This window comes from Grammomys surdaster, unplaced genomic scaffold (genome assembly GCF_004785775.1).
Source record: "Grammomys surdaster isolate TR1022 unplaced genomic scaffold, NIH_TR_1.0 126131, whole genome shotgun sequence".
Taxonomy (NCBI): Eukaryota; Metazoa; Chordata; class Mammalia; order Rodentia; family Muridae; genus Grammomys; species Grammomys surdaster.
Genome location: NW_021620939.1, coordinates 3,330,268 through 3,356,143, shown reverse-complemented (window position 1 = coordinate 3,356,143; position 25,876 = coordinate 3,330,268). Strand labels below are relative to the sequence as shown.

At 41.5% G+C, this 25,876-nt stretch overlaps 1 protein-coding gene across 1 annotated transcript; it reads right to left on the bottom strand.

Annotated features, from left to right (window-relative positions):
- Window positions 1–1,208: 1,208 nt before the first annotated feature.
- On the bottom strand, window positions 1,209–25,104 carry Mrpl3 (mitochondrial ribosomal protein L3). Its single transcript, XM_028756822.1, has 10 exons — window positions 24,830–25,104; window positions 23,761–23,945; window positions 22,825–22,916; window positions 21,266–21,364; window positions 15,828–15,927; window positions 13,871–13,931; window positions 6,289–6,397; window positions 5,618–5,695; window positions 3,628–3,705; window positions 1,209–1,680 (listed from the first exon to the last, which is right to left on the bottom strand). The coding sequence occupies exons 1-10, from the start codon at window positions 24,919–24,921 to the stop codon at window positions 1,528–1,530; spliced, it is 1,047 nt and encodes a 348-aa protein (XP_028612655.1). The 5' UTR covers window positions 24,922–25,104; the 3' UTR covers window positions 1,209–1,527.
- Window positions 25,105–25,876: the final 772 nt, after the last annotated feature.

Genomic DNA, 25,876 nt, shown 5'->3' with positions numbered 1-25,876 from the left:
CAATGATGCAGTCAGTAACCCCAGTGTGGCTTTTCCTCCTACACTGGCTTCTGTTGACCAGGCCAACAGTGCCTCCCTCTGCGATCAGGGCCTTACAAGGAAGGCATAGCATCCGTGCGATCAACAGATGCTCTCACTGTGACTAACATTCTTGTTCAAAGAGGGGCTCTTGTGACCACTCAGACTGGTGGAGTTTGTTGGTAATGAGACCCTCAGTGCCGACTTGGCTCCTGTGTGAGACTGTAAATCACAACACTCCTGACTCCAAAGAAAACATCTGGCCATAGCTGCATCTGTATCCCTATCACATACGAGGACATCATCTAATGCCATTCACCTAACCTGTGACAGTTGTAAATGTCATTCCCATAGGCTACCCCTCATCTGCACCTCAGTATTAAAGGCCTTACAGTGAACTACTACTGACATCTAGGTCCCCTTCCCTGTCCAGGGAGAAATGCTCTCAAAGAGTTCAGGCCATGACAACTGGTATCATCCAGTTACCCAAAACAGAGCCATTATGGAGACAGGCTAATCCACCTTAGATTTCAGCTTTGGCTGCCCTAACAGGGAGGACAGAGGTCCTATAAATCTATGGCTCATACTTATTCTAACTAAGCTAGTCCCCTTGACCAGTTGGTTCCCTTTTTGTTTTATTAGTAGACAGTCTGGCTGTGTAGCTCCAGCTGGCCTTGAACTCAAAACCACTACTTTCTTCAGCTTCTCTAGAGCTGGGATAAGGTATGTGCCGTGCTGGCTACTAGCTGGCCTTCCTGAGACTTCTGCAAGGCTCAGGACTAGCCCCTTATTACAGTTTAATAACCAGCACAAGTGTTGGTACAAATGGCTAATTGGAACGCAGTTTGGTTACAAGTATGATCCCCAATTTCAAGACAAAACTGAAATGGCATGCAGGGTTAACGCTCAAGTCAGGAGCCAAGTTCTGAGGAGTGAATTGCCCATATGCTCCCCATGCTCAGCAGCAGAGCCAACCAGTGGCTGCTCCAGACAGCAGGCTGTGCTGTCTCCACATCCACCCAGTCCTCATTGTAACATGCAGGTTTCTGTAATTGAGATTAAAAAAAAAAAATTCCTCATGCCATCAACTTTCTAAACTCTAAAAAGAATGTTATGTTTTTAAAGAAATGTTTTCTTTTATCCAACAGGAAGTAATGTAGTTCCCTTGGGTTCTGTTTCACAACCAGACATTGAGAGATAAATCTTTAATAAAAGTTTATAAAAACAAAAACAAGCCTGGGAAGTGTGTCTAAAGATGACACCTACAAACGGCAGGCATCTTGTTCCTCACAACTTGTCAATGTTAACAAACCCAGTCTATGTGGCTGTTAGTTTTTAATTCAATAACCTGCTAATCAGACTGAAGTGAGGGCTGAGTGACTCATTTGTGTCCTTTGATAAAAACGAGCATTCTCATGACTGAGCACAGGGAATACGATTCCCATTCCTGTTCTATTAGTGATCTGGTTCATCAAAGTGCACGGAGCAGAGTCCTGTCGCACCAGGGCATCAGGCAAAGGTGATGGAAGGTTCGCTGGGCTGCCACACGTTCTCATCGTACAGATCCTCTGGAAGTTCTTCTTCATCTCCATCAGGAAAGTAGGTAGGGAACGGCAGGCTCTTACAGAAATCCTTGTATGCAGGCAGCGTAGAGTCTTTGATCTGAGAGAATAAGGAAAAATAAAATCTCACTCCACTATCAATCTTGGTATGTATGTAAAGGGACCACTGACAAGAGTCTCTGTTCTACACGTCTGAACATGAATGCAGCCACTCTACAGAGAGGCGAGAATGGGGTCTCCCGCTATATTTCTTGTTGTGGGAAAATATTAGAAAGGAACTCTAGGCATTCTGATTAATCGTTCTTCCTCAATTGAATCAGCTACCCACAAGAATAAAACCACTGATTATCTCTGTATACTTTACTGTGACTTGGAAGCATGTATTTAATTGTCCAATAGGATGGATATTTTAAAATTACATCTCAAGTATCTTTTATATGCATATTTATTTTTCAAGTATAAAGGTTTGATACGCCGGGCAGTGGTGGTGCACGCCTTTAATCCCAGCACTTGGGAGGCAGAGGCAGATGGATTTCTGAGTTTGAGGCCAGCCTGGTCTACAGAGTGAGTTCCAGGACAGCCAGGGCTACACAGAGACACCCTGTCTTGAAAAACCAAAAAAAAAAAAAAAAAAAAAAAAACCAACAAAACAAAACAAGAAGGTTTGATACTTAATACAATTAATACCTGATAATTACCCATTTTATTATTTACTCTTTTTGCCTGATTTGTTACTTTGTTTTCTATACTTAGAACAAAATTTTGGAGGCTGAGGCTTAAAAACATGATATTATTTCTGTTAATTTTAAGTCTAAGAACACAAAAAGGGAAATACTGCTTTTATTAAAGAAATTAGCTTATATTTGGCAAGGAGCATTCTAACTGAGAAGGTAAAGACAGAATGACAATCAGCAAAAACAAGAGAAAGAAACCTACAAGTGTTAATAGAAGCTCTGAGAACATTTTATGGCCTAAAACCTTTCAGATTATGTGGGGATTCACAGCAGATGTCCCTTAGCAGAGGTGCTGAAAAGATCCAAGATGCTGTACTTTAGTTTTGGACAATATGATTGGGATCCTCAAAGCTTCTGTGGCCTCATTCAGAGAGAAAAATACACTTATATATGCAATAAAATAGGGCATGTTCATTTTAGCAATGAGAAATAAATAACTTAGTCAAAACTAGCCAGCAGCTGCTAGGAACAACTAAGTACATAAAAAGAGTTCTATGTTAGTGCCCTCATTAGAGCTGTTCCGGGAAGTGACCAGGACGTTGCCCAGAAGGGAACCATCATGTTCAGTTTTCCCCAACGCACCAACCTTAGGCTCAACTTTAATTAGGAAAATACCTTATAAGAAAACTCTGAGCTAATTTGATAAAATCATCACCAGAATCCAAGTGGTGAATTCTCATTACGCTTACACTTTTATGTATCGACTGTACCTGAGGGTTTCCAATAACAAAACTATTGATGATGTTTCTAGTATAAGTGAGTATATGTAATGCAACATACAGTAAAACTGTGGTTTCTATTTGCTGTTGTTGGAGCGTCAGCAACGGGCTCACTTTAGCTGTAGAGCCCACTTCCACAGCAGATCCTCGGAAACTCCCAGGCTTTACCTCAGTCTATCTGGTCAACATGTTAGTTTTATTTCCTTTTTTCCTTTCTTTTTAGTTTTGACAGGATAGGAGGTATTTGGGGAGGCAGGTGCGACTAAGCGGCGTGGCAGTGAAACCCCGGCCCCCACTTCAGCACTTCTTGTCCTTTTGCCCACATTTCTGGAAGGACAGAGGAGAAGTGACATTTGGCAATGGCTCCTCTCTCCCTGAAGCCTCTCCGACAGACCCTTGCATTCATGGCTTCAGTGTGTGGCTCATTATTTATAGTGTGTTTTTTGTTTTCACTGAGGTGCTACTACAAAGAAAACTGGGGTAAGAGGACATGTGGTGGAAACAGACACTTCTTTAGAAGCTACGTAATAGAGCAAAGAGAATTCATGGAAGATATCCAGAGTAACAAGGAGTAGAAATTACAGTTGTACATACCTTTACTAAGCAATTTTTATGTCCAGGCACAGAGCCATTGACATAGATTATGTTGTGCTTGGTGTTCACTCTCCACACCTGCAACAAGAAGCAAACAACTTATGAGGTGAAGGCACCAGGAACTAGGAGATATAAGAGCTCTGTAGTTGAGCACACGAGCACGGAAGGCCACACAGAGGCTGAAAGGCTTTCAGCCCCGTGTCAGTGACTAGTAAGGGTATTCCTGCACCTTACTGCATGAGTGTGGCAGCTGACGACAACTTCAGCTCCATGGAATCAGCTAACCCTGAGAAAGACGTGTAAATTCAGTTCTAGTTTGGTTACTATTACTTTTCTATAACTAGCCACTGGGAATTCGCAACTCACTGAATCTCATCTCTAAATTAAGCAGGCTAAGCAGACTGCCTTTAAAAACATCTCAATATGGAGCAAAACAAACACACAAGTGGAAAGTAATAGTCAAAAATAAAATAAAATAAAATAAAATAAAATAAAATAAAATAAAATAAAATAAAATATAAAATAGAGTAAGAAAATAAATGCCACAAGAAAACCGTGGCAAGCAGACGGACTTTACTAAGGTAAAATAGTAATGGTGGGAAACAGACTTAGATTTATCTCATAACTGACTTCAGGGTTGACCTGACTGGGTTGAGGGATATGGAGTTCTGGTATGCCTGTGAGGGAGTTTCAGTGTGGACTTTTACTCAGTCAGTGACTCCCATCCAATCAGGGGCCCAGAATAAATGAAAGCGGCAGGCAGAGAGAAGTATTTCCTCTCTGTCCTGGAAATCTGTCCCAGTCATCTCAACTCCAAGCTCCCTGCACCTTGGAGCCAGTGCCCGTCCATGTGTCTGCTTCAGTCTTAGGACTTGTGCTTCAGACTGAGAACTCCCATAACTGGGCCTTCTGCTTGAGGTTTGGAATGAGTCAGGGCTCCAGGCACTGCAGGGCTCCAGCCTTCAGGCAGCCCACAGTGGGATTTCTCAGCCCTCATATAACCACAGAAGGAATCCTAGAACTATCCTTTCATGTATCCATCAGAGTGACCGCTCAGTCAAGCATCCACCCACTCATTCAAATAGACTGTCCCCCCTATACATAAAATGTATGGATAAAGATGGAACAACCACACACAACATCAGTGACCATTTCTGGTTGTTGTTGCTATGGTGGCTTATTTTGTTCTTTCTATGCTTTGAGCTATATATACGCAAATATACACATACATATTTGTTGTTTTAATGAAAGTACAAGCATATTGTACCGCATTACAATAAAAATTGTTTTTGTTTAGTTACTGAAGACTTTCTCAAATTAGCAGATTAAATGTGAATTTCTCTTTACACACACACACACACACACACACACACACACACACACACTTTATAAAAGTCCATGCACCACAATGAAGTATTCTTCCCCCGCTACTGGGACTGCCTCTCCTCTCCTTTCCTCCATCTACCTCACTCACACTTGACAGAGACTCCAAGACAGGCAGCCATGCACCCCCAGCTTCTCTGGGAAATACAGAATATACAGAAACAAAGTCTGGGAGGACTGTTCCCCTATCTCCCTCAAGGAGCGTGTACAGTTAATGCTTGGAATCTTTTCCCCAATGCAATATCTTACAAAAACATTCCAGTTTAAATACAGCTGCCTACTTTTTCCTAACAACTGTGTATTTCTTGGCTAAGGTGTGAACTATAATTATGCACATTATAGTACAACTCATTTCATTTCTCTTGAATGACTCTAATTCTACATCTACAAGTCAACCCCATAGCCTACATCTTTACAGTCAAAAGCATCCTTGTTCAGGACACAGACACACACAGACACACACAGACAGACACACACACACAAACACACACACACACACACACACAAACACACACACACACACACACACACACACACACACACACACACACACAGTGCACACTCTGGTCTCTGCATGTGAACTTACATTAGCACTTTACAGACTTACTTTCAGTCCATACACTGTCCTGTCTTTGTTTCCCATCTGCCCGGGCATTTTAGTTCCAGGCCAGACTCTGGCAATATCCTGAATAACAAAAGACAAAGTTCACATTTTCAGTCATTTTGATTCCAAGGATGTACAAAGCACATTGGTCCCCTCTACTGCTAGTACTCTCTGAATAGTTAATTTGCAATTTGACTTGAAAACAGATGTACATCCAGCTCCTCTGAAGCTTCTACCATTGATTTGTATCCACTGAAAATGCTGGCAGAACTCATCATCTATGACGTCACCAAGCAGCAAGGTGTCATCACTCTGTCTATAGGGATTAGCCAGCTGTCAGGAAGAACATTCCATTTTGTTCTCTTTCTTATATACTCACAGATGCAATTCATTTACATGAGTAGGAACCCCTTCTCTTGGGAGGTGTGTGTGTGTGTGTGTGTGTGTGTGTAGGAGTTGTTATTGCTTGTTTCTGAGAGAAGGCTATAAAGCTCAAACTGGCCTTGAACTCTTGATCCTCTTGCCTCAGCTTCTGTATTCCATGAATTTTCAGTTGTAAGCCACCGTTGTCTCATTTCTGCTAGAGTCCTGCACTATCTGGGCTAACCTGGGCTACAAAATGAGACCCAGCCTACCTCCCACCTCCCTTGGTGAGCCCCACTATTTATACTCACCCCAGTTGAGATGGCACCAGGTCTCCTGTGGGTCTTTGTTTGACCGTGAGAAGCAGGTTGGCCTTTAAATCCCCATCTTTTCATGACGCCCTGAAAACCTTTACCAATACTGGGGGAAAAAAGTTAGAATTTACATAATGAATGGAGTATAAAATATTTCTGACTCTACTTTTTTGACAGCACCTTGGAGTTCTAACAAGACTTCTTATCTAAATAACCAGAAAAGGCCATACCAGCCAAACTGCAAATGAACGTTTCTTTATCTGTCTTGGCTTGTACCTCCCGCTGGAGCCTAGCTCTGTATAAAATGTTATGTCAAGACTTTAAGACAACAGCAAGCTAAGCTTGGGGAATTTACTTATGAAGTTCATCCTCAAAATCTAGTGATATGATGGCAAGGCTCTAGAAGTTTCAGTCTCATAACAAACGTGGCAGGCAGCCGTCAGGACGGACCCTAAAGACTCCATCCCCTAGTACTCACACTGTGCTTAATCCTCTTCCAGGAGCCTGGGACGGATTCGGTCTAATGAATACAATATGCTAAGAGATAAGTTGTCACCGTGAGGCTTGGTTATAAGAGACCCTCCTCTGGTACTCTTTTCTTGTTTCCTAGACTCTACAAGAACCAGCTTTCAGTATAAAAGCATTCCTATGGAGCACAACGCAACACGATTTGTTCCAGTCAACAGCTGAGGCCCTGCTGCTGCCAACAGCCATGGTAATAAGCTCGGAGGCAATTTTTTCTTTGTCAGGGCCCAATGTGACTGGAGCCTGTGAGAGACCCTGAGCTAGATACAGTCGGGCAAGTGTGCTGAATTTCTAACCAGACACTGAGGTTGCAAGGATTGGTTTACTTCAGCAACTGTGTGAGGGCAACAAGTCAGAAAGCAACGGCTAGCGCACAGAAAAACCTCTAGATGCTGGGCAAGTAGCTTTGGACATTACCAGATGGATCCTGACCCGCGCTGAATAGGAAGCTAGTAGAAAAGCAGAAGTAGAGAAAGGCAGTTTCCTAATAACCTAAATATTGATTTTAAATGAACACGCTTTGTTGCAGAATCTGTTAGATAGAAAAACAAGCTACCACCACCAAGTTCAAACATTTCATTAAAGGCTATCTCTGAATGTCAAGTGCATCCTTACAAATAATCCTGTGCAGGACCAGGGGACTTGTAGATCTACTACAGACATCATCTATGTGCTCTTAAAAGTGCAGATTTTCTTCACCTTTCACTAGACAATAGCAATATAACTTAATGTAATATCGTGTAGTTTCAACAAAGCTAGTTATGATTAGATGTGCACTGTTGAGGTCAATTACAGCACAGCATGAAAAGATTGCTATCCCCCAGAACTTTGGTATGTAGTTATTCAGAAAGAATTATCAGACAGGATGGACCAAAGAAAGCCCCTTGAATAAGTTTTAGATAAATCAAGAACTTAACATAAAACCAACTCTAAGTGATAAATAGAACCCATCAGAAATGTACTCTCAAATCACACCCTAACTTGTTAATAAGTTAAATTAGCATACACCTCTTTCTGCTAGCATATATTTTCTCATTCCTCAATAACTAAAAAAAAAGGGGGGGGCATTCTTATCACCATGCTAAAATAGAAATGTAACATATATTCAATGGAAAAATATCTGCATAGTTTTATAGAGAGTTGAACATCAAATAGAAGCTATGAAAATCAAATACTGAAATCATGTGTCAGAAATTATTAATATTTACACTTAACAATGAAATTTTGGGCATACTTGCAAAGTAATGTAAAAAGCTTAGCAATTAAAAAATGAAGAGAAGGCCGGGCAGTGTTGGCACACGCCTTTAATCCCAGCACTTGGGAGACAGAGGCAGGCGGATTTCTGAGTTCGAGGCCAGCCTGGTCTACAGAGTGAGTTCCAGGACAGCCAGGGCTATACAGAGAAACCCTGTCTCGAAAAACCAAAAAAAAAAAAAAAAAAAAAAAAAAAAATAACTCAAGAGTAATTTAGAAGTCTTCCATCATTTAGCAAGTAGCGCCTAAGAGCAGAAGAGTGGTACCAGCAGGGCCATCTTGAAGGAGCATACTTTAAAAATACCTTCCTTTGCACGCTGGCTGCCTTTTGTAGAAGTTCACTACTGCCTTCAGAGTTCTCAAACTGATTATCTGCCTTAAAAAGTCAGCGTGAGTGCATGCACCAGAAAAAACACAAGCAGGTAAATTACAGAAGATAATTGAGCTCATTTCAGAGTAAATGATTACAAAATGAAAGCGGTACCCTGAAAGTGCTAATTATGTGTCAGCTAATTGCAGACTGTTTTTCAGTCTGGGTCTGGAACACTTCATGAGTCCCACTGTGTACAACGGGAACCTCTTCAGTAAATAACCTTTAAACAAAAGGCGAAAACACAAGACACGGCAATTATGGGCTTAATTTTGGATGTGGAGGCCACGGTGCACCTGTTGATCACGGGAGGCACAGGTAGCCAGTGTCTCACTTCTCCCAGCTGCTATCCAGCTTGAACAAAAGTAAAACAGGAACAAGGAATGAACTAATCTTTGCTTAGCATAAATCATAGGAAAAAAAACAAACCAAAACCAAAACCAAAACAAAACAAAAAACTACACCCAACACAGATACCTAGCTCCTCTCCCTTCACCCACAGTGGGGTTTTTTGCTTGCCTGCTTGTTTGTCTGAAGCAGGGTTTTGTGCGATTGTCCTGGCTGGCCTATAGCATACTGTCTCACTCAGGCTGGCTTTGCAGGTGTGCACCACTCTTTCTAGCTATCCAATGTAGCTTAACTAATGGCTGCAGAAATAAATCAAATGAAAATCCAAGCCAGGGAGAATGCAATTTTAGACATTCCAACATTAGTAAGGCTTATCTGAAAATGAGGACAACAAAAATGAATTTATTTAGATACTTTGTTTAAAAAGTGTCACTTAACTTAGAAGACTACTGCCATTGTTCTCCATATGGGCTGCATACAGGGCAGAGACCACGCCTTATTTAACCCACTGCCCAGCCTAAAGAAGTGAGCCTAATGCCCATCACTGCCACTGTAATGTCGTGGGAAAAAAGGAAAAGGGAAAGAAGGTTTAGAGCAGTGTTTTTCACCCTGTGAGTCCCGACGCCTGGGAGTCACACAAACCTTTCACAGGGGTCACACATCAGATATCCTGCATATCAAATGTTTACATTATGATCAATATCAGTAGCAAAATTACAGTTATGAAGCACAATGAAAATAATTTCATGGCTGGGGGCCACCATAACATGAGGAATGTGTTAAAGGACTGCAGCGTTAGGGAGGTCCAGAACACTGATCTGGAGGCTTGCATTAGTAACCGTAAACCCTTCCAGAAGGAAATGGGTAATTTACCATTTCCCAATCCATCCTATTATCTCTAGAGGTCACTAGAATTTCACCTCCTTGTCATACCATGACAAATGCCCAAATATTGACAACATACATAGTTTTAAAACAAATCAACAGATACTTCTTTACACTATATGGCAATATTTCTAACACTTGTACCTGGGGACAAACATCTCTGAGGTGAGGAGAGACTACATAGCTGCTCGGAGCCATCTTTGCCCAGTTCTCTAAGGATACCTCTACAATCCCGACCTCCAAGTCCTGTCCTTTCCACTGGCTTCTGTGACATCCTTTTCTGTCTTCTCTTGTCTCATCAAACTTACCACTTGCCTCTGCAATCTATTTTCTTCTTCAATTAGTCTCTGAGAATTACTCTGAGATTACTCTAATCCAAAAATGCAAACGTATTTTAGTAAAATAATTTACATTATGGAAATCATACTGAAGAGCAGAGACTAAGGAAGCCTGGGCATCCACCACTGCCCCCACTGTCTCCAGGCCTGCCTGTGTATCTTGTTTCTCTTGCTCTGCAGCTCCAGTAGGGTACTCAGGGTACTGAAAAACCATCTCCATCAAGAATACTGTAATATGAAAAGCTAAGGACATCTTTAAACTACAAAACCACAATATGGTTACCACAGTCTTTAATAACTGAATGACTCCTTAATATCAAACATGCAGCCAGTATTCAGAGGCCCATGCCTTCCTTTCACACAGCTGTCCTCTGAACCTCTCTGGAGTCTCCCTACCCCTCTGGCACCAATGCTCACCTTGTGGTTTCCTCCCTAATGCCTCATATACAGGCACTCTGAGCATTTTGCTTCTGCTTCTCTTCTTCCTATTGTCTAACTCACAGACAGGCACGTTAGCATGCACTGAGCACCTGCTTTTGTGAGTAGTGTTATTGGGGTATAGAAATGTGCATTCAGGCTGGGCAGTGGTGATGCATGCCTTTAGTCCTTTAATCCCAGCACTTGGGAGACAGAAACAGATGAATTTGTAAGTTTAAGGCCAGCCTTGTTAACAGAGTGAGTTCCTGGAGAGCCAAGACTACACAGAGAAAGCCAGAAGTCATCTTTTGGGGCTGGAGAGTTAGCTCAGTGGTAAGAGCACCAGCTGCTCTTCCAAAGGACCTGGGTTCAATTCCTAGCCCCCACATGCTAGCTCACACCCACCTGTAATCCAGCTCCAAGTGATTTGCTACCCTCATACATGCAGACAAAACACCAAAATAATATAAACCATTAAAATAAACAAATTTTAAAATGTACATTCATTTGCATGTTGACTATGTCTGTCTTAGAGCTACTGTGTCCAAAGATGTTTGATGTATTAGAACTCTCAATGAGGTCATGCTTTCTACTCCCCTCTCACAGTACATCTTACTGAGGGTGGGACTTGCCTTTTAAACTCTAAACAGGAAGCAGCTGATAACATGGCAAGGGCAGCCAATGGTCCTGGGCAGGTAGGTCTCAGTGCCAGCCTCCAGCCAAGTGCTGGAAGCCCTTCTGCTACAGATAAAGTAATAAAAGCTAAGGAACTTGCCTTGGTCACAGCTGTCTGAGCCATGACTTTCAGCTGGGACCTAGGTGACCGGTTACTTAGTAACCCCCAACCTTGGGTTGGTTGCTTGGTACATTTAGGAAAACAATCATCAATTACCACTAAGCTTTGTTTAAACAACAAACCAAGACCCAACCCTAAAATACTTCCTCTCAAACTATCCTTCATCTAGAAACAACCATTCACTTTAAGGTTTAGTTTTGAGAGATTATCTCTTCATAATCTAACCACTCCTTGTTTCATTATAATTTACTGCTCCGAATAGAAAGTAAATTAAATTAAAAAAAAAAAGTAGAAATGGAGGACAAAGTAGAAAAGTCTGTCCCCACATCAGTCATAGGAGAAAGAACATGGGACACAGAACCTATACCCAAAATGCAATGCTTCCATTCATAATTCATGGGGAAAACAATTCTCTCATGGGCTCCAAAGAACTTAAATTCAAAACAGGAAGTGCCCTCCAAATGAGAAGCATCGAGGGACATACACTAAAGAACTTAAAGGAAAAAAAGAAAAACAAGCCTATGCATGTGGGCTGTCCAGATACCCCACAGCCCAGGAAGTCAGCGTCAGGGAAAAGCTGCACAGCTAAGGAGCCAACAATGCACTCAGGAGTTCAAACCAAGTTTCATGCACACACAATCAGTTTACTGGCTTTAAAAGCTAGGGGGACAGCAGTAACATGCTAGCTAGAAGCAGTATGGTCCCTGGAAATACTCAACACAAAATTACATGAAATCCAATTCAAGCTGGTGCCAGGGAAGTCAGTCTACATGAAGACACACAGACAAGCATACAGTGAGCTCCCACAGGGCAGCCTGCCCACCTCTTATATTGAAGTTACTCGAATGCTGTACTGCAGGAAGGACCTCCTCTGTGTGGTCTGCTTTCTTCCAGACTGACCATCACTGCTTTAGTCCTAAGGACACTATTTTTCTAATGTTTATTTGCTACTGACCCTGGAGGCTGCCACATAACTTCAAATCATGGTTTTCTAGAAACAGAACCTTATAAAACCAAAACCAAACAAAAAACACCCCCCACCTTTACTCTATAACCAAGAAGACTGGAATTATCAAAAGGGGGAAAACCAAAGACACTCGACAGCTCAACAGTAGCATATGAACCATGAGCACCCACTGAGTGAGCACAGGCTTGGAAAAGCTAAGCTCTACACCAAGCCAGTCACAAGCCTGGCCACAAGTCACCTGCTGACCAAGGCATGTGACTCTGCATGACTTCTCAGAGTATCCTGTATGTCCTGCAAGATATGTAATGGAATTCACACAGCACTGTATATAAGGATTAATGCATGGCATCTTATGATTTATAATAACTCATAAACTTAAAAGTAAAACAATCTGGTTTGTAACCCAGAGTCTTCACTGGCTAACTAACAAAGCTCAGAAAAGCTGAAGAACAAGAGACAAGAAAGAAATGTTACTGGCTTCAGTAATGAGGGGAGAACAAAAGGGACAGGCTGAGAATCCCCTAAAGACTCTTCTTACTGCCAATCTATCCCACTGCACTTCTACAAAGCTGAACAAAGAGAAAGGCAGCATTGGCAGTGGCCTGTGTCTGACACGAGGTGGTCATGGTGTGGAAACGAATCTACCCAATTGCCATCAGGAACCTATATACTGTATTGGTAAGGAACCTAAGGCAGCAGTCATCAGATTCTTGGGATAAAAACTGCTGTTTGGTCAGCATCTCAAAATAAATGCAAACAAACTGCCCTCTCCCAGAATCCACAAACACCTTTATCTGTTGAAGGCTCTTGGTACTGATATCTTTGTAGGCACTGTCATGTGACTAAGAGGAGAAAAGAAACACAGAAGACTGAAGTCAGGATCCATGTTGGGAGAAGAAAACAAAGCAACTGGTGCTTTAATTCTGGCTGTTCTAGGTTGTGTGAGTTCCACCAGCCAGCAGAATCCAGTTTGCAAGCATCTCCAGACTTGAGTACTCCGCAGTACTGAGCAGTAACTTCTCTAACATCCGAAGAGCTCCTGGAGTCATAGAGACACGGCTACACCCTGTGCAGAAGTGGTTAAAGTATCCAGAATACCAGTCCAGACTAGATGAACCATAGTCAGCATTTAGTCAGTGGCAGTTAGCCATCACCTCTACACTAGACCCTTGAAAGTAAAAGGGTTTCTTCCCTTTACAGCAGAGTCTTACTACCTCACACTAAAAGTCCCAACAGCATGCTTAGTTTCTGATAAGATGATTGCAAACATGTTTTACAGTTACAGTAAGAATTAAACACTACAACCACTTTTACAAATAGTATAAAATCTTACAAATCCCAGTGATTAGAAAGAGTACCTCAAACCAAACTCCAGTTATCACAGGAGTCTTCCACCACCACTGCTCAGCTGTGTTTCACAGTGAAGCCGTGCGTCTTGGTCTTTAAAGCGACCTAACTGGGAAAGCACTTAAGTCACGTGGTCTTCCTCTGTGCCCCATTTCTGGAAGCACACATCTTAGTTCATCTCATGTACACTCTTTATATGAAACTAGTAGTCAGTGACTTTACAGACAGACTTATGGGAGCAGTTTGTCTAACTTCAGAGACTGTAGTTTCACCCACTCTGTCCTTTAACATGTGGAGAAAAGCAAAGCAAAGGAGAACCTCTGAGGACCTACGTTTTGGCTGTGACATCCACATACTGTCCAGGGCGAAAGTGAGCAGCATAAAGAGGGGTCCCTGTATGAAAAAGAAATGAGAAATCGACGTTATCTGTCAGCAACAGGAAGGACTTTATCCACAGATACTTGGCCCACATAGCTCTCAGCAGGCTTTTAAATGCTCACAGATCTTCAGCAATTAGCAACATCAGAGACACCCAAATACTGAAGCCATCTGCAAACAGGTCCTAGTTAACAATGAGAAGGCTGAAGAACAAGGGGACCCCGTTCAAGGAGCATGGTGCTCCAGTGAGCCTCCAGACTATACCTGCCAGACCAGCACCTTCATGGAGCTTATGTGGTGCTGGTCTAAATGAGTGAGTCCTGTAGCAATTACAGTCCCCTTGCTGGCAAGCAAAGTTCAATGATTCCTGGTTGTTTCAGTAAATAGGTATGCTGAATTAAAGCATATGATCCACTTACATAAGGGGAAAAGAAAGAACATGACAAGAACTACGATGACAGCTGAGGTTTGATGCGGTCTTTCATCACCCTGTGGACAAGGAAATGTCCTAACCTGACTTGGTCTCTCCTCGGCTGGGTATGGATTATGGGTATCTATTCACAGAGTATCTGCTCCCATCAGATTACTTCTGCTCTAGGCACAACACTCATCAAGTCTCTCTCCCCTAGCACTTTCTTAGGTCTCTGGATTAGACAAAACCTGCCCTTACAGGTACTCAACACTTGTAAGGCTCAGCCCTGACTGACCTCACAAAAATTGTTATCTTGGGTAAGAGTCAACACTATATCACCAATTAAGAGCCCTTAAAAAAAAAAATGAAAAAAATGAGGGACCAATGTAGCTGAGAACAAAATGGAAAGTGGGTTTTATTTAATTAGTACAAAGAGTGGGGTTCAGTGGAGTTTAAGAGAGCAGTTTCTTTAATGTAAGAATAATCTAGGTTTGTAAAGGAAAAGGGACTTCAATAAGGACTTCATTCTATGTATGTCAAAATATCATATTATACTCTATAAATAAAGAGGATCTGTCCATCAAAAATAATAATTAAAAAAAAGAAAAAGTAAGAGTAAAAAAAGAGAACTCGTTTTTGCAAGGCTGAACAACTCAAACTGCAATGTGACCATCACTGACTCACAGAAATGTAATTTAGTATGGTTAGAATTACAGCAAAAATTAACATGGACTTGACTTTGCTAACTATCCTAAACATGAAGAGAGGGCTTAGACAATTAAGTCTGCTAATATCAAAGTGTATACTTAACTTTTCTTCAGAACAAAGTATTTCAGAACAATTCCTTTATATTTCAAGTGGAATACTGTTACAAGTCAGACCAATATACAATGATGCAAGACTTATACTAATTTTATAAGTCAAAGTTATTTTACCTTCAAGTTAGAAATTTAAACTTAAAAAATTTCACTGTCTTTTTGTTGCAATGCAAGTTCAAATACTAAGGAGCTCTCTTGAAGGTAAAACATCAAGATGTTCTATTTGTTAACCACAGGAATCAGTATAATTACATGCCAATCCTTAACTTGCCATTCCATGAAGAGGGAGATAACTCTCTCAGGGGCCGTGTTTGCTGTTCTCTTTTTGAAGCTGCACTTCTCTCTTCAGGGAGAGTACTGCTCCTAGCAGAGTCCTAGCCTGCAACCATGAACATGTTTTGAAGCTAAAGTACTTACTTGGAGAGGCTCTTTATAAATGTGACACTCCCCACATTTGGATTAGAGTTCCTCCCTCTCAGGGAAAACAAAGAGGATCCTACAGCTTTCCCCACTTAGCAGAGATAAAAACTGTTTGTTCCTAGTGATTAAATCAGATAGGTTTTATATTTAAAAATACGTGTTTGGGACTTTGTGTTTTGCTTAGCTTTATTGAAAGGGTTGACATTAAACAAATTGCATATTTGGTATTTTTACCTCCCTCCTCTCCCGACCTCAGATTACCTGGCTTAATTACAGCATTATCTGTTACATGAAAGATTTTAATTTTCTGTTTTGGTGGCAATCCAAGATCTCGGTAAAATTCCAATATAGAGTCAGATTTCTAGAGGGAAAACAGCACAAGTAAGTAATGCATTAAACAACACGAGTGACTTGAACGCAGGGCCCCAAGTCAAGTTATATAAACACAGAAAGTAAATATCAAAGCATAGTCTATTCCCTACTGCACCAAGGACATCTAATTTCCACTGTTTAAGGGAGATGACATTATATCTAAACTAATTATACACCTAAGAACAAATCATCTTACTGCTTAGGATCCAGCCATGTGCACAAGTCTCAGAATGTACGCCCTTGTCCTTGCTTGTTTGAAAGCACACTTACACTAGCCTCAGGTGACTACTTTGTCTTCACTAGTCACCTCTTTCATAGGGCTTTTCCAATAAACTTTTAGATGAGCTGGTTACTCAGGCCTCCTGATTTGCTGTCCAAAAGACCATTTTTTGTCAGCCTATTTTTTCTTATTCCTTAGACCATTTATCTGCATCCATAGTGATACACATTACACAGTCTTTTTTATCGCTAAATCATCTATACCTGCAGCTCAGTGGACTGTATTCTGAACACTGAGAACACTGCTGCTCTAATGGGGCTGCGCAGGGAACACTGCTGCTCTCTGCCCTTCCCCTTCTCACTTGCTGAAAACTCCTACACCTCTATCTCACCTTCCTTCCCTCACATCTCACTTCTACCAGAGCAAAGACGCTTTCCATACAAGTGTCTGCTCCTTGACATTATTTTCCTTGTGTTTCAAATTCAAATGTATTTCATTCAAAAGTTTTCAACTTTGCTTCTGACATTCACGTAGTTCAGTTGATTTATAAAGCACAAAATTATTTTGTTAATATTAAACTTAAAGTGTTCCAAGGAACTTCTGAGAAGAAATCGTTTTGGTGCAAAATAGCTAAAATGAACATCACAGCCTACATTAACACTAGACTCCAGCATAAAATGAATTAAGACAACATATATCTGAATTTCACTTTAGTTTCACTAAAATTGAATAACTGTTTCAACTAAAATCACTATATTCTAAAATGAGGTCTTAGTCATGAGAAAAGCCAATGCTCAGGTAAAGCTGACAGCAGCCGTCGCTAACAGTCTGCTCAGCCCTGCCCCTTCCCTTCTAAACTTCCAAATAAATGATTCAAACGGCAATTTAGAGGCTGACAGCACTGTCACACGTGGGCAGCCCCGTCCATGAAGCTGAGTCTCCTTCTGCAGAATTCCTCAGCAACTATCCTTCCTACAATGAAAGCATGCTCTGCTCCCAAGATGAACTGATTTAATCAACTTTTAGGGCCATTTATTGTTCTTTTTATTTTTTTATCTTTGTTTATTTATTTATTATTTTTTATTGGATGTTTTATTTACACTTCATATGTTGTCCCCTTACCACATCCCCCACCCACACAGGAACCCCCTATGCCCTCACCCCTCCTCTTCCTTCTCTGTGGATGTAACCCCTACCTACCCCCCCACTCCCATTTCCCCACCCTCAAATTCCCACCCCCTGGGGCGTCCAGCCTTCATGAGGTCAAGGATCTCTTCTTCCACCTATGCCCAGCAGGGCCCTCCAATCTTACGTATACAGCTGAAGCCCTGGATCCCTCCCTAAGTGCTCCCAGGCTGGTGGTTTAGACCCTGGGAGCTGTGGTTGGTTGGTATTGTTGCTCTCCTCATGGGGCCACAAACCCTTTCAGCTCCAATGGTCTTCACTCTAACTCCTCCATTGGGAACCCCATGATCAGTTCAATGGCTAGTTGTGAGCATCTGCCTCTGAATATGTCAGACTCTTGCAGACCTCTGAGGAGACATCTATATCAGGCTCTTATCAGCATGCACTTCCTGACTTCCACATCAGCATCTACTTTTGGTGACTGCACATGGGATGGATACTCAGGTGGAATGGTCTTCAGATGGCCCCTCCTTCAATTTCTGTCCCTCACTTTGTCTCCATATTTGCTCCCTTGAGTATTTTGTTGCTCCTTCTAAGAAGGACCAAATCACCCCCACTTGGTCTTCCTTCTTTATGAGCTTCATGTGGCCTGTGAGTTGAATCTTGGGCATTTCAAGGTTCTGGGCTAATATCCAATAATCAGTGAGTGAATACCATGTGTGTTTTTTTGTGACTGGCTTACCTCACTCAGGATGATATTTTCTAGTTCCACCCATTTACCTAGGAAATTCTCGAATTCATTGTTTTTAATAGCTGAGTAATACTCCATTGTGTAAATGTACCACATTTTTTGAATCCATTCCTCAGTTGAAGGACATCTGGGTTCTTTCTAGCTCCTGGCTATTATAAATAAGGCTGCTATGAACATAGTTGAGCATCTTCTGGGTATATGCCTAGGAGTGGTATAGCTGGATCCTCAGGTAATGCTATGTCCAATTTTCTGAGGAACTGCCAGATTGATTTCCAAAGTGGTTGCACCATCTTGCAGTCCCATCAACAATGGAAGAGTGTTCCTCTTTCTCCACACCCTCGCCAGTACAAAGAGACACTATGCACCACATCAGTTTTTATTTATAAGATACAAAAATAGTAAAAACAAACTAGCCTACTTTTTTAAGAGGTATAAATTCCTAGCAGATTAAAAAAAAACAGATCTAGCTTTATTATAAATAAAACCGTTTTAATCAACTTATTTTGAGTGCCCAACTACTCAATATTTGATATTCATGGGTCTTGTAAAAAAAAAAAAAAAAATCAAACCAAAAGATAAAACCAAACCCCCTCTCTGTAGTCTGTCTAATTCCAGTTTCCTTGAGTGCTAATCCATGTAAGTAGCTAGTACATTTCTAGTTTGAAAATTTTCTTTTCTTTTTAAACAAAAACACTTTAATTATAAAGGATGAGTGCTTCCCACATTGGCTAACTTTTCTTCTTCTTCTTAGCACACATTAAAGACCCAGGGTAGTAGCTCACTGTGACCTTGCACACACACACACACACACACACACACACACACACACAGCACACACTTTCATCCCCTCCCTACACACCCACCTCTCACCCTTGCTGCCCTCTCCAACCCCCTTCTCCAACAGACCTTTGAGAAATGAAAGCTCTTAAGGTTTATGTAGCTGAAATGGTTTGCATCTACCACACCATAAGAGAAAGCACTTGACCCTCCAAATCCCACTGTGCTGCACATTCACCGCAGATAACACTGTGGTTTATATACAGATGGGAGGGGAGCAGCAATCTTCAATATGAAAGCAGAAGCTAACCTTTCTGAAAAAATTATTAGTAAGTACGTTACTATTTTGCAAATACTATTAGTATTTGATCAACAACACATCTTTATCATTATGTAAAAGAGAATATATTAAACTATGCTCCTGAGCACATTTTTCTTTAAGAGCTAAAGGATTCAGAACTGATATAAATTTCAGAACTGGAAAAGAATTTAGAGATCTTCAAATCCTATCTTTATGAGTAAAAGAAGGATGCTGAAAAATAGGGTGAAGAGGAGTGGATGGAGGCACCCAGGATCAGAGATCCACCTACGCACTGTGCCCTCATCGCCTCCTATTTTTTAAAGATAATATAGATTCATTTTTATATAGCCATGTCTCACCTGCATGTATGTATGTGTACCATGTGCATGCCTAGAGCTTGCAAAAGACAGAAGAGGGCATTAGGATGTCCTGGAATTGGAGTTACAGATGGCTGTGAACAGCCATGTAGTGCTGGTAACTGAACCTGGGTCTTTTGCAGGAGTGTCTAGTAGTCTTAACCACTAGACCATCTCTCCAGCTCTGTTTTCTGCTATGTCTGAAGAATTGCTTATTCATACATCTTTTAGAGTAGAATAAATTGTCCCAGTATGATGGTTAATTTATAGATCATAAGGACACAGATTTACAAAACTGATAATGGAAACGACATTCGTTGTATAAACAAAGAAGTGACTCCACAAGCATTCCTATAATACCCACTGTCCTTTTTGGTCTCCTCCTGTGAATTGCATGGGTTCTCCCCCAAACTGGCTGACTCCAGTTCTGCTGGACTTATGCTGATTTATGGGCTGGCTACTTCATTCATCCATCTTAGCAGCTTGAGGGTTCCTATAGGGTTAGTATCCAGAAACACTAGGTATGTAAGTCTGTGAAGTCTGTCCTGCTCTTACCAGTGGTCAGTCAGTCCTGACCAGAGCATCACTCCTGTCCCAGAGGCTGAAGTAATTACATGTTTCTGGCATGTAGCAAACACTCAATAAGTTAACTGTGACAAGCATATACATGCTATGTACCAATCTCCTGAGTGACATATTCCTTCCAGAGACTCAGGAGTAAATGAATCTCCCGGTTTCCTCAGAGCAGAACCGTATTCATGAGGATTCACAAGGCTCCCTGAAGGCTGTGGAAATTGCAGACAACTGCCTAGGACAGCACCCTGGTTAGCCCAGCTGCCTGCAGGAGCTGTCCACACCTCATGTTGGGAGCTCCAGGCTTGTAGACTCTGAGCTGTTACCCAGTCTGGGATGGGCTGAGCTGTCTGTGCTCCGGAGTGCTACCCTCACCCATACTGCTCCACATGATCCCAATACCTCACGAGCTAACAAGCTGGGCTTTTGCTTAGCTGCTATGCTCTGCTGTGGGTTCCCTATCTGAGGTGAGTTCATTCGTGTCTCCATAGGAAAAGTCACACAAGAGCATGCAAGAAACATATACTACTTGTGACAGACAGTATTGTTACATCTTGATTTTGCCCACGTTTATTTCATAAACGACACAAAAAACTAAATTTGTTTGGAGATGAGTGGTGTGTTCTCACCCTCTAAGCTTTGGTCTGGGCAGAGATATTAATTGGGTGCATTTTTCTAACAAGCTACATAATCAGCATTCTCTTAACACTACACTTGGGAAACAATGCTCTGCTAAAAAAAAAAAATCTGATGTGGGTTCATATGTATCCCAAACACAGAAAGTTCCTTCTAAAATACATAATAATTTTTATGAATCTCTGGTTTTAAGTATTAAATTGATTTTTTTCATAGAAGAAAAAAGGGTAAAACATCTGTTTTTCTACACAGGAAAACCCTGTTTCAAATCAAAAAACCAAAACCAAACGAATGAACCCACGATCTAGTGAGCATGTACAGCAGTCCAGGCAATTAGAGGAAGCTCATTCCATCCTTGTAATAAGCCCAATAGGAAGGCAGAGCCATTGATCTTCTTTTCACAGACGTACAAACACTACAGCTTAGTGAAGTCTAGTTAACTCAAAATCTTTGCTAGCCTGCCTCTCCCCAAAGAGAATCCTCAGGGTAAGTGTCAGTTTGTGACTACAGAACATTCTGTAAATATGAACACATGTAGAGCTGAAACTAATAACATGTAGTATTCTAGGAATGAAAATACAGACTTACATAGAGGCGTGACCCCGTTTTCCCGCCCACTGTCAGGGCGGCTCTTTTTCCATCATGGTCTTCCTTGGGAGTATATTTTAACACATGACAGTCTTGTACCTGAAAATAAACACAGAACCTGAGCTTGTAACATGATCCACCAGCCATAATGAGTGCCTAAGACAATAAGCATTTCCAGAGTTACTAACTCATTATTCCCTTAAAACCAGCTACAATCTTAAAATACATAAATAAACCTTTGAAACTGTCAAATAGAACACACACAAAAAACTAAGTATACAGCAAAATAAGAACTTTTAAAGAAGAATTATAATCCTAAGACTGTGCCTGACTCCCTAGTCTTCACTCTAGAACAGGGGCTCTCAAACTGTGACTCCAATGAGCGTGAGCATCCCTTGGAAATAAGGCAACAGTGAACCCAGGCCCCAGTCTAGACTCTAAACCTCTGGCTAAGTAAGGGGAGCTGCCTTTTACTCAACACTGTATTCACAAAGCTTACTTTTCTGCTATGTGTAACTCTACTCACTGCCTACAGACTCTATGAACAGGTCATGATTTATTTGCTTTCCACACTAATGGACATTTAGGAAATTCCAGTTCTGGAGTATTGAACATGATGCTGCCTGAGACAGTGTTGAAGAAGAACCATGGTACACACCTTCTGGGACTTCCCAGAGAATCCAGCAAGACAATGACTACAAGGTTTCATAGGTCTAAACCTGACACACAATAATAAATTGCTTCCTGTGTGGTAGTACCAGTCTGCCATTACTGATCCACACTCTCAGACCATAGTTCATGAAGCGGTTACAGGCCCTTGTACCTTGTTAGCACTCTAAGTGTGTATAGCCTATATTTAACCATTATCACACCTCTGAGATTAGACCCCAGACACTGAGCTGTCCAGAATGATCTAGAGTAATGGTCTAACTTCATCTGTCTTTCCCTACAGTGAAAGCAATTGACAGTTCTGAGTCACTGTGCTGTCTTTAGGAGCTGACATCCGTCATCTCTTGTGGTTCTCACTGTAATAGTTTGCAGTGAGGCCTAACAGTTCCTTACAGAATTATATCACTTAGAGAAGATGCTAGTGTACTCAGGAACATAGCGAGTGGCAGAGCCAGGATTTAAACTCAGAGCCTGAGTCCTTAACCACCTAGAATAACTGATCTTGGTGAATAAAATGTGGTTTCCCTAGAAGAAGCAGAGTCCACTCTGACAGTCAGCAAGGAGATCACAATTACAGTCAGGGCCTGAATGAACTATTGTGAACATGATAGGCTGTATTTTCTGAGAATGAATTAAGTGGATGATCTGTGAGGATCTATGCCACCCTACCCTGCCTGGGCATTACTTCAGGCATTACAAACCCATTATGAGAAAACTGGTTTAGGCTAGAATCAACTTTCCTGGAACTATCAGAAGCAAGGCTCTTTACTATTATTTGTTATGTTTTCCTTTACCACACAGTGTTCTGTCTGGGATACACATTTCAACCATTACAGGTTACATACACAGATCTTGGCACATACATATCCCTTATGTGTATATTTCCTTACCTGAAGTAATGTGACTGCATGCTTTTGACCATCTTTGGTCCATAAAGGCATCATGCCCAGCTTCAGGGCGATAAGGCCAACTCTGGAAGAACCTGTGAACAAATATGGTATCTTCAAGACTACTTACAGATGTAAATATCTTCAACTATATCAGGTACAACATACTGGTAGTTAATAAATGTTTGCAAAATGAGCAAATGTAAGATAAGTCTAACATTTCAGTTTTAAAATAACAGTATTAATAACAGTATTACTAAAATAGTATTAATATATATAATTCTATTATTATTCTTTTGTAGTTTCAGATCCTGTCCAGCATTATCAATTAGAAAAAAATCTATTCAAATTCTAAGGCATTAAATGGTATTATATTACATAGATGCCACAAGTTCTCCTCTATTATGCTGTCCTCTATTAAGAACTTTTGGGGCTGGCAATGTAGTTCAGTTGGCAGAGTGCCTGCCTCACAAGGACAAGACCCTGAGTTTGATCTCATGCACAGTATAACCCAGGCTGAGGATATATGCCTACAACTTAGCACTCAGGAGTTAGAGGCTGGAAACTCAGGAGCTCAAGCCAGGCTAGACTTGAACTTAACTCCAGAAAACACACGTTTTAATAGGAAAAGCCCCATCCTGCTTGGTCTGGCCATACATGGGTTTAGAATTCTATCACAGACAGCTGATTCTGGAACTATGCTTGCCCAAACAGCACAAAAGCACCCCAACTGAAAGTAGCTGTACTAACACAGGACATTTTACACTGTATTTTCCAGCCTCTTCTTCCTGGTTTCTACCTTTCATTTTACAATATATGCAGAATGTTTCTCCTCTCACCTACAAAAAACCTTCCTAAGGTTCAAAGCAAAATGAAACAGACATATGCCTCAAGCCATATCGTAATTAAGGGGTCACATCTCAAATCCCTACAAATCACCTGGTTTCCAAGGATGTAAAGGCCATGGTTCATCTTTCAAGGGATTCAGTTTACTTGACAACTGGGCTTTATTTTCATCGGAGATCAGTTGCTTAATAAACGAGACATTTTCTTCAGAAAGATGTTCATCCCACCAAGTACTACTCTTGCTGTGGAGATTTCTAACAAAGAACAAGATGTTCTTTCTGAAAAAAAAAAAAAATCAAATCATTATTTCCATTTAATGTAGGCGAGGCCACAGTTAGATAATGCACTCAAGGCCTCAGGGAATGGTATGGATTGTGTATGTTCCATTACCCCGAAGGCTAAACTTCTCTTCATCCACAATAAACAATCCTACCTAAGCAAATGAGAGGCTACTAACACAAATGAATCTGTATTTGACAGTTTTATAACCAATGAATTTTCAACTAAATTTTCTCTAAGTATACTCCGCTGCCTGTAAAAGCATCGCCAATGTTAAGAAACTAAATATGCAGAGTTTTAAAAACAAAACTAAAAACCACAAAACACACAACCTCTGTCCAGCTAATGCACCAAGAAGGAGCTTAGTAGGCTTGAGGCAAGGAAGGAAGTGTGTTTAATTTTTGCACAGGGTGGGTCAGAACCTCAGTAAAGCGTTGTGCAGTCTACTTTCGTTGGTAGTCAGGAAGTTCCAGCTTAGAATCGCAAGTGATTTTCTACTTATTAGCTGAGTGACTTTGTACAACCTATTGCCCTTTAGTTTCAGTTTTATCTGAAAAACTGTTACGTTATGACAGTGGTTTGCTCACTAGGGGCTACAGGACACAGGTCCAATATACGACACAACACAAACACGAGGTCTAGTGCAGTACTCGATGGTTGGAAGACATTCTTGCTGCTAACAGTCGTAGCTAACCCCTAATTTCTTGACCATTAAAAAACACCACCCCTTCAAGATTAAAAGACGGTTTCTTAATTACTATGCTACACTCTTGAACACACGTCCCCTTCCGCTTCTAACCCTCTGCGCCAAGCCAAGTCTCTGTTCAAGGACACAGTTATGTGGGCGGCGCACCCCGCCACCCTGTCTTTTGCCCATACCCACCTACTCCCTAAGCCTGGGGCAGCACCTAGGCCTCCGGCGCCACAGCCCAGCACCGGGGTGCCAGCCTGAGCTAGCAGCCTCCAACCCCGCATGGAAGTGGTCGGGTAGGACTCAGGTCACGCCGCCGCGCCGCCGCGCCGCCGCGGAGCTTTCAGCAAGTCCCCAACACAAATACCACGAGTTCGCACTAGCTGCGGGACACCAGTCACACCGTTTGTCCGCCAATGCCCTCCGCGGAGGTAAAGCACAGCCGAGCCACTTCCGGTCCGTTTCTCAATGTGTTCCGGGTATAGACTCGATACCTGTAACTATGGTTCCGTCTCCAAGTGGCCCTACGTTGCCAATGGATTAGACGATTGACTCTTTAGCGGCGGCAGAGAAAGTATTGGGCTTTAAACTTTAGAAGAACGAGACAAGAAATATGAAACTTTCTTTGGAAACTAAAGAAAGAGAAGTCACCTCCAGTAATGCCCACTGTGGGAAAGCTCACTGTGCTAAACAGCATTTTAGCAATTTTATAGTGGTTAATCCTAAGAGTAGCCCTTTAGAGAAGTTATTTCTATATTATAAATGAGGGAACAAGTACTTAAAATTTATATGCATGCTCAAAACAAATGGGCAGAGTTAACAATGAAATAGGACTGATGTATGTTAACAATGGAATGGGGCCAAAACAAGCAACCAAAACAACAACAACGACAACAACAACAACAACCCCAAAGGAAAATAAAACCCCAAACTCGACAGCATACAACTTTCAGAGCTGAGGCATAAACAGTCCCAGGCTGTTCTTCAACTCATGAAGGATCTTAATCCTGAATTGTCTAGAGAGGCTGCTCATGGAGTTGAGATCCGGTGCAATTGAAGGAAAAAGTATTACCACAAAGTTTCAGAATGATTGTGATACAGCTAGTATCATATCTTCTATGCCCCAGGTCCGTCCCAACTTGTATGTGCTAGACATTCATTTTTCTACTTCAAAAGTTCCTTCCCAGTCACATGAGTGTTTTTGGAAAAGCAGAAACAACAAGTTGGCCTTTTGGCTTC

Coding starts and splice junctions, on each gene's coding strand:
- Mrpl3 (XM_028756822.1), bottom strand. CDS start 24,921: ATGCGGGGTTGGAGGCTGCTAGCTCAGGCTGGCACCCCGGTGCTGGGC. Junction 23,946..24,829: donor GCCCCAGGCTTAGGGAGTAG/GTGGGTATGGGC, acceptor TTTTTTTTTCAG/AAAGAACATCTTGTTCTTTG. Junction 3,706..5,617: donor GGACAGTGTATGGACTGAAA/GTAAGTCTGTAA, acceptor TTCTTGTTGCAG/GTGTGGAGAGTGAACACCAA.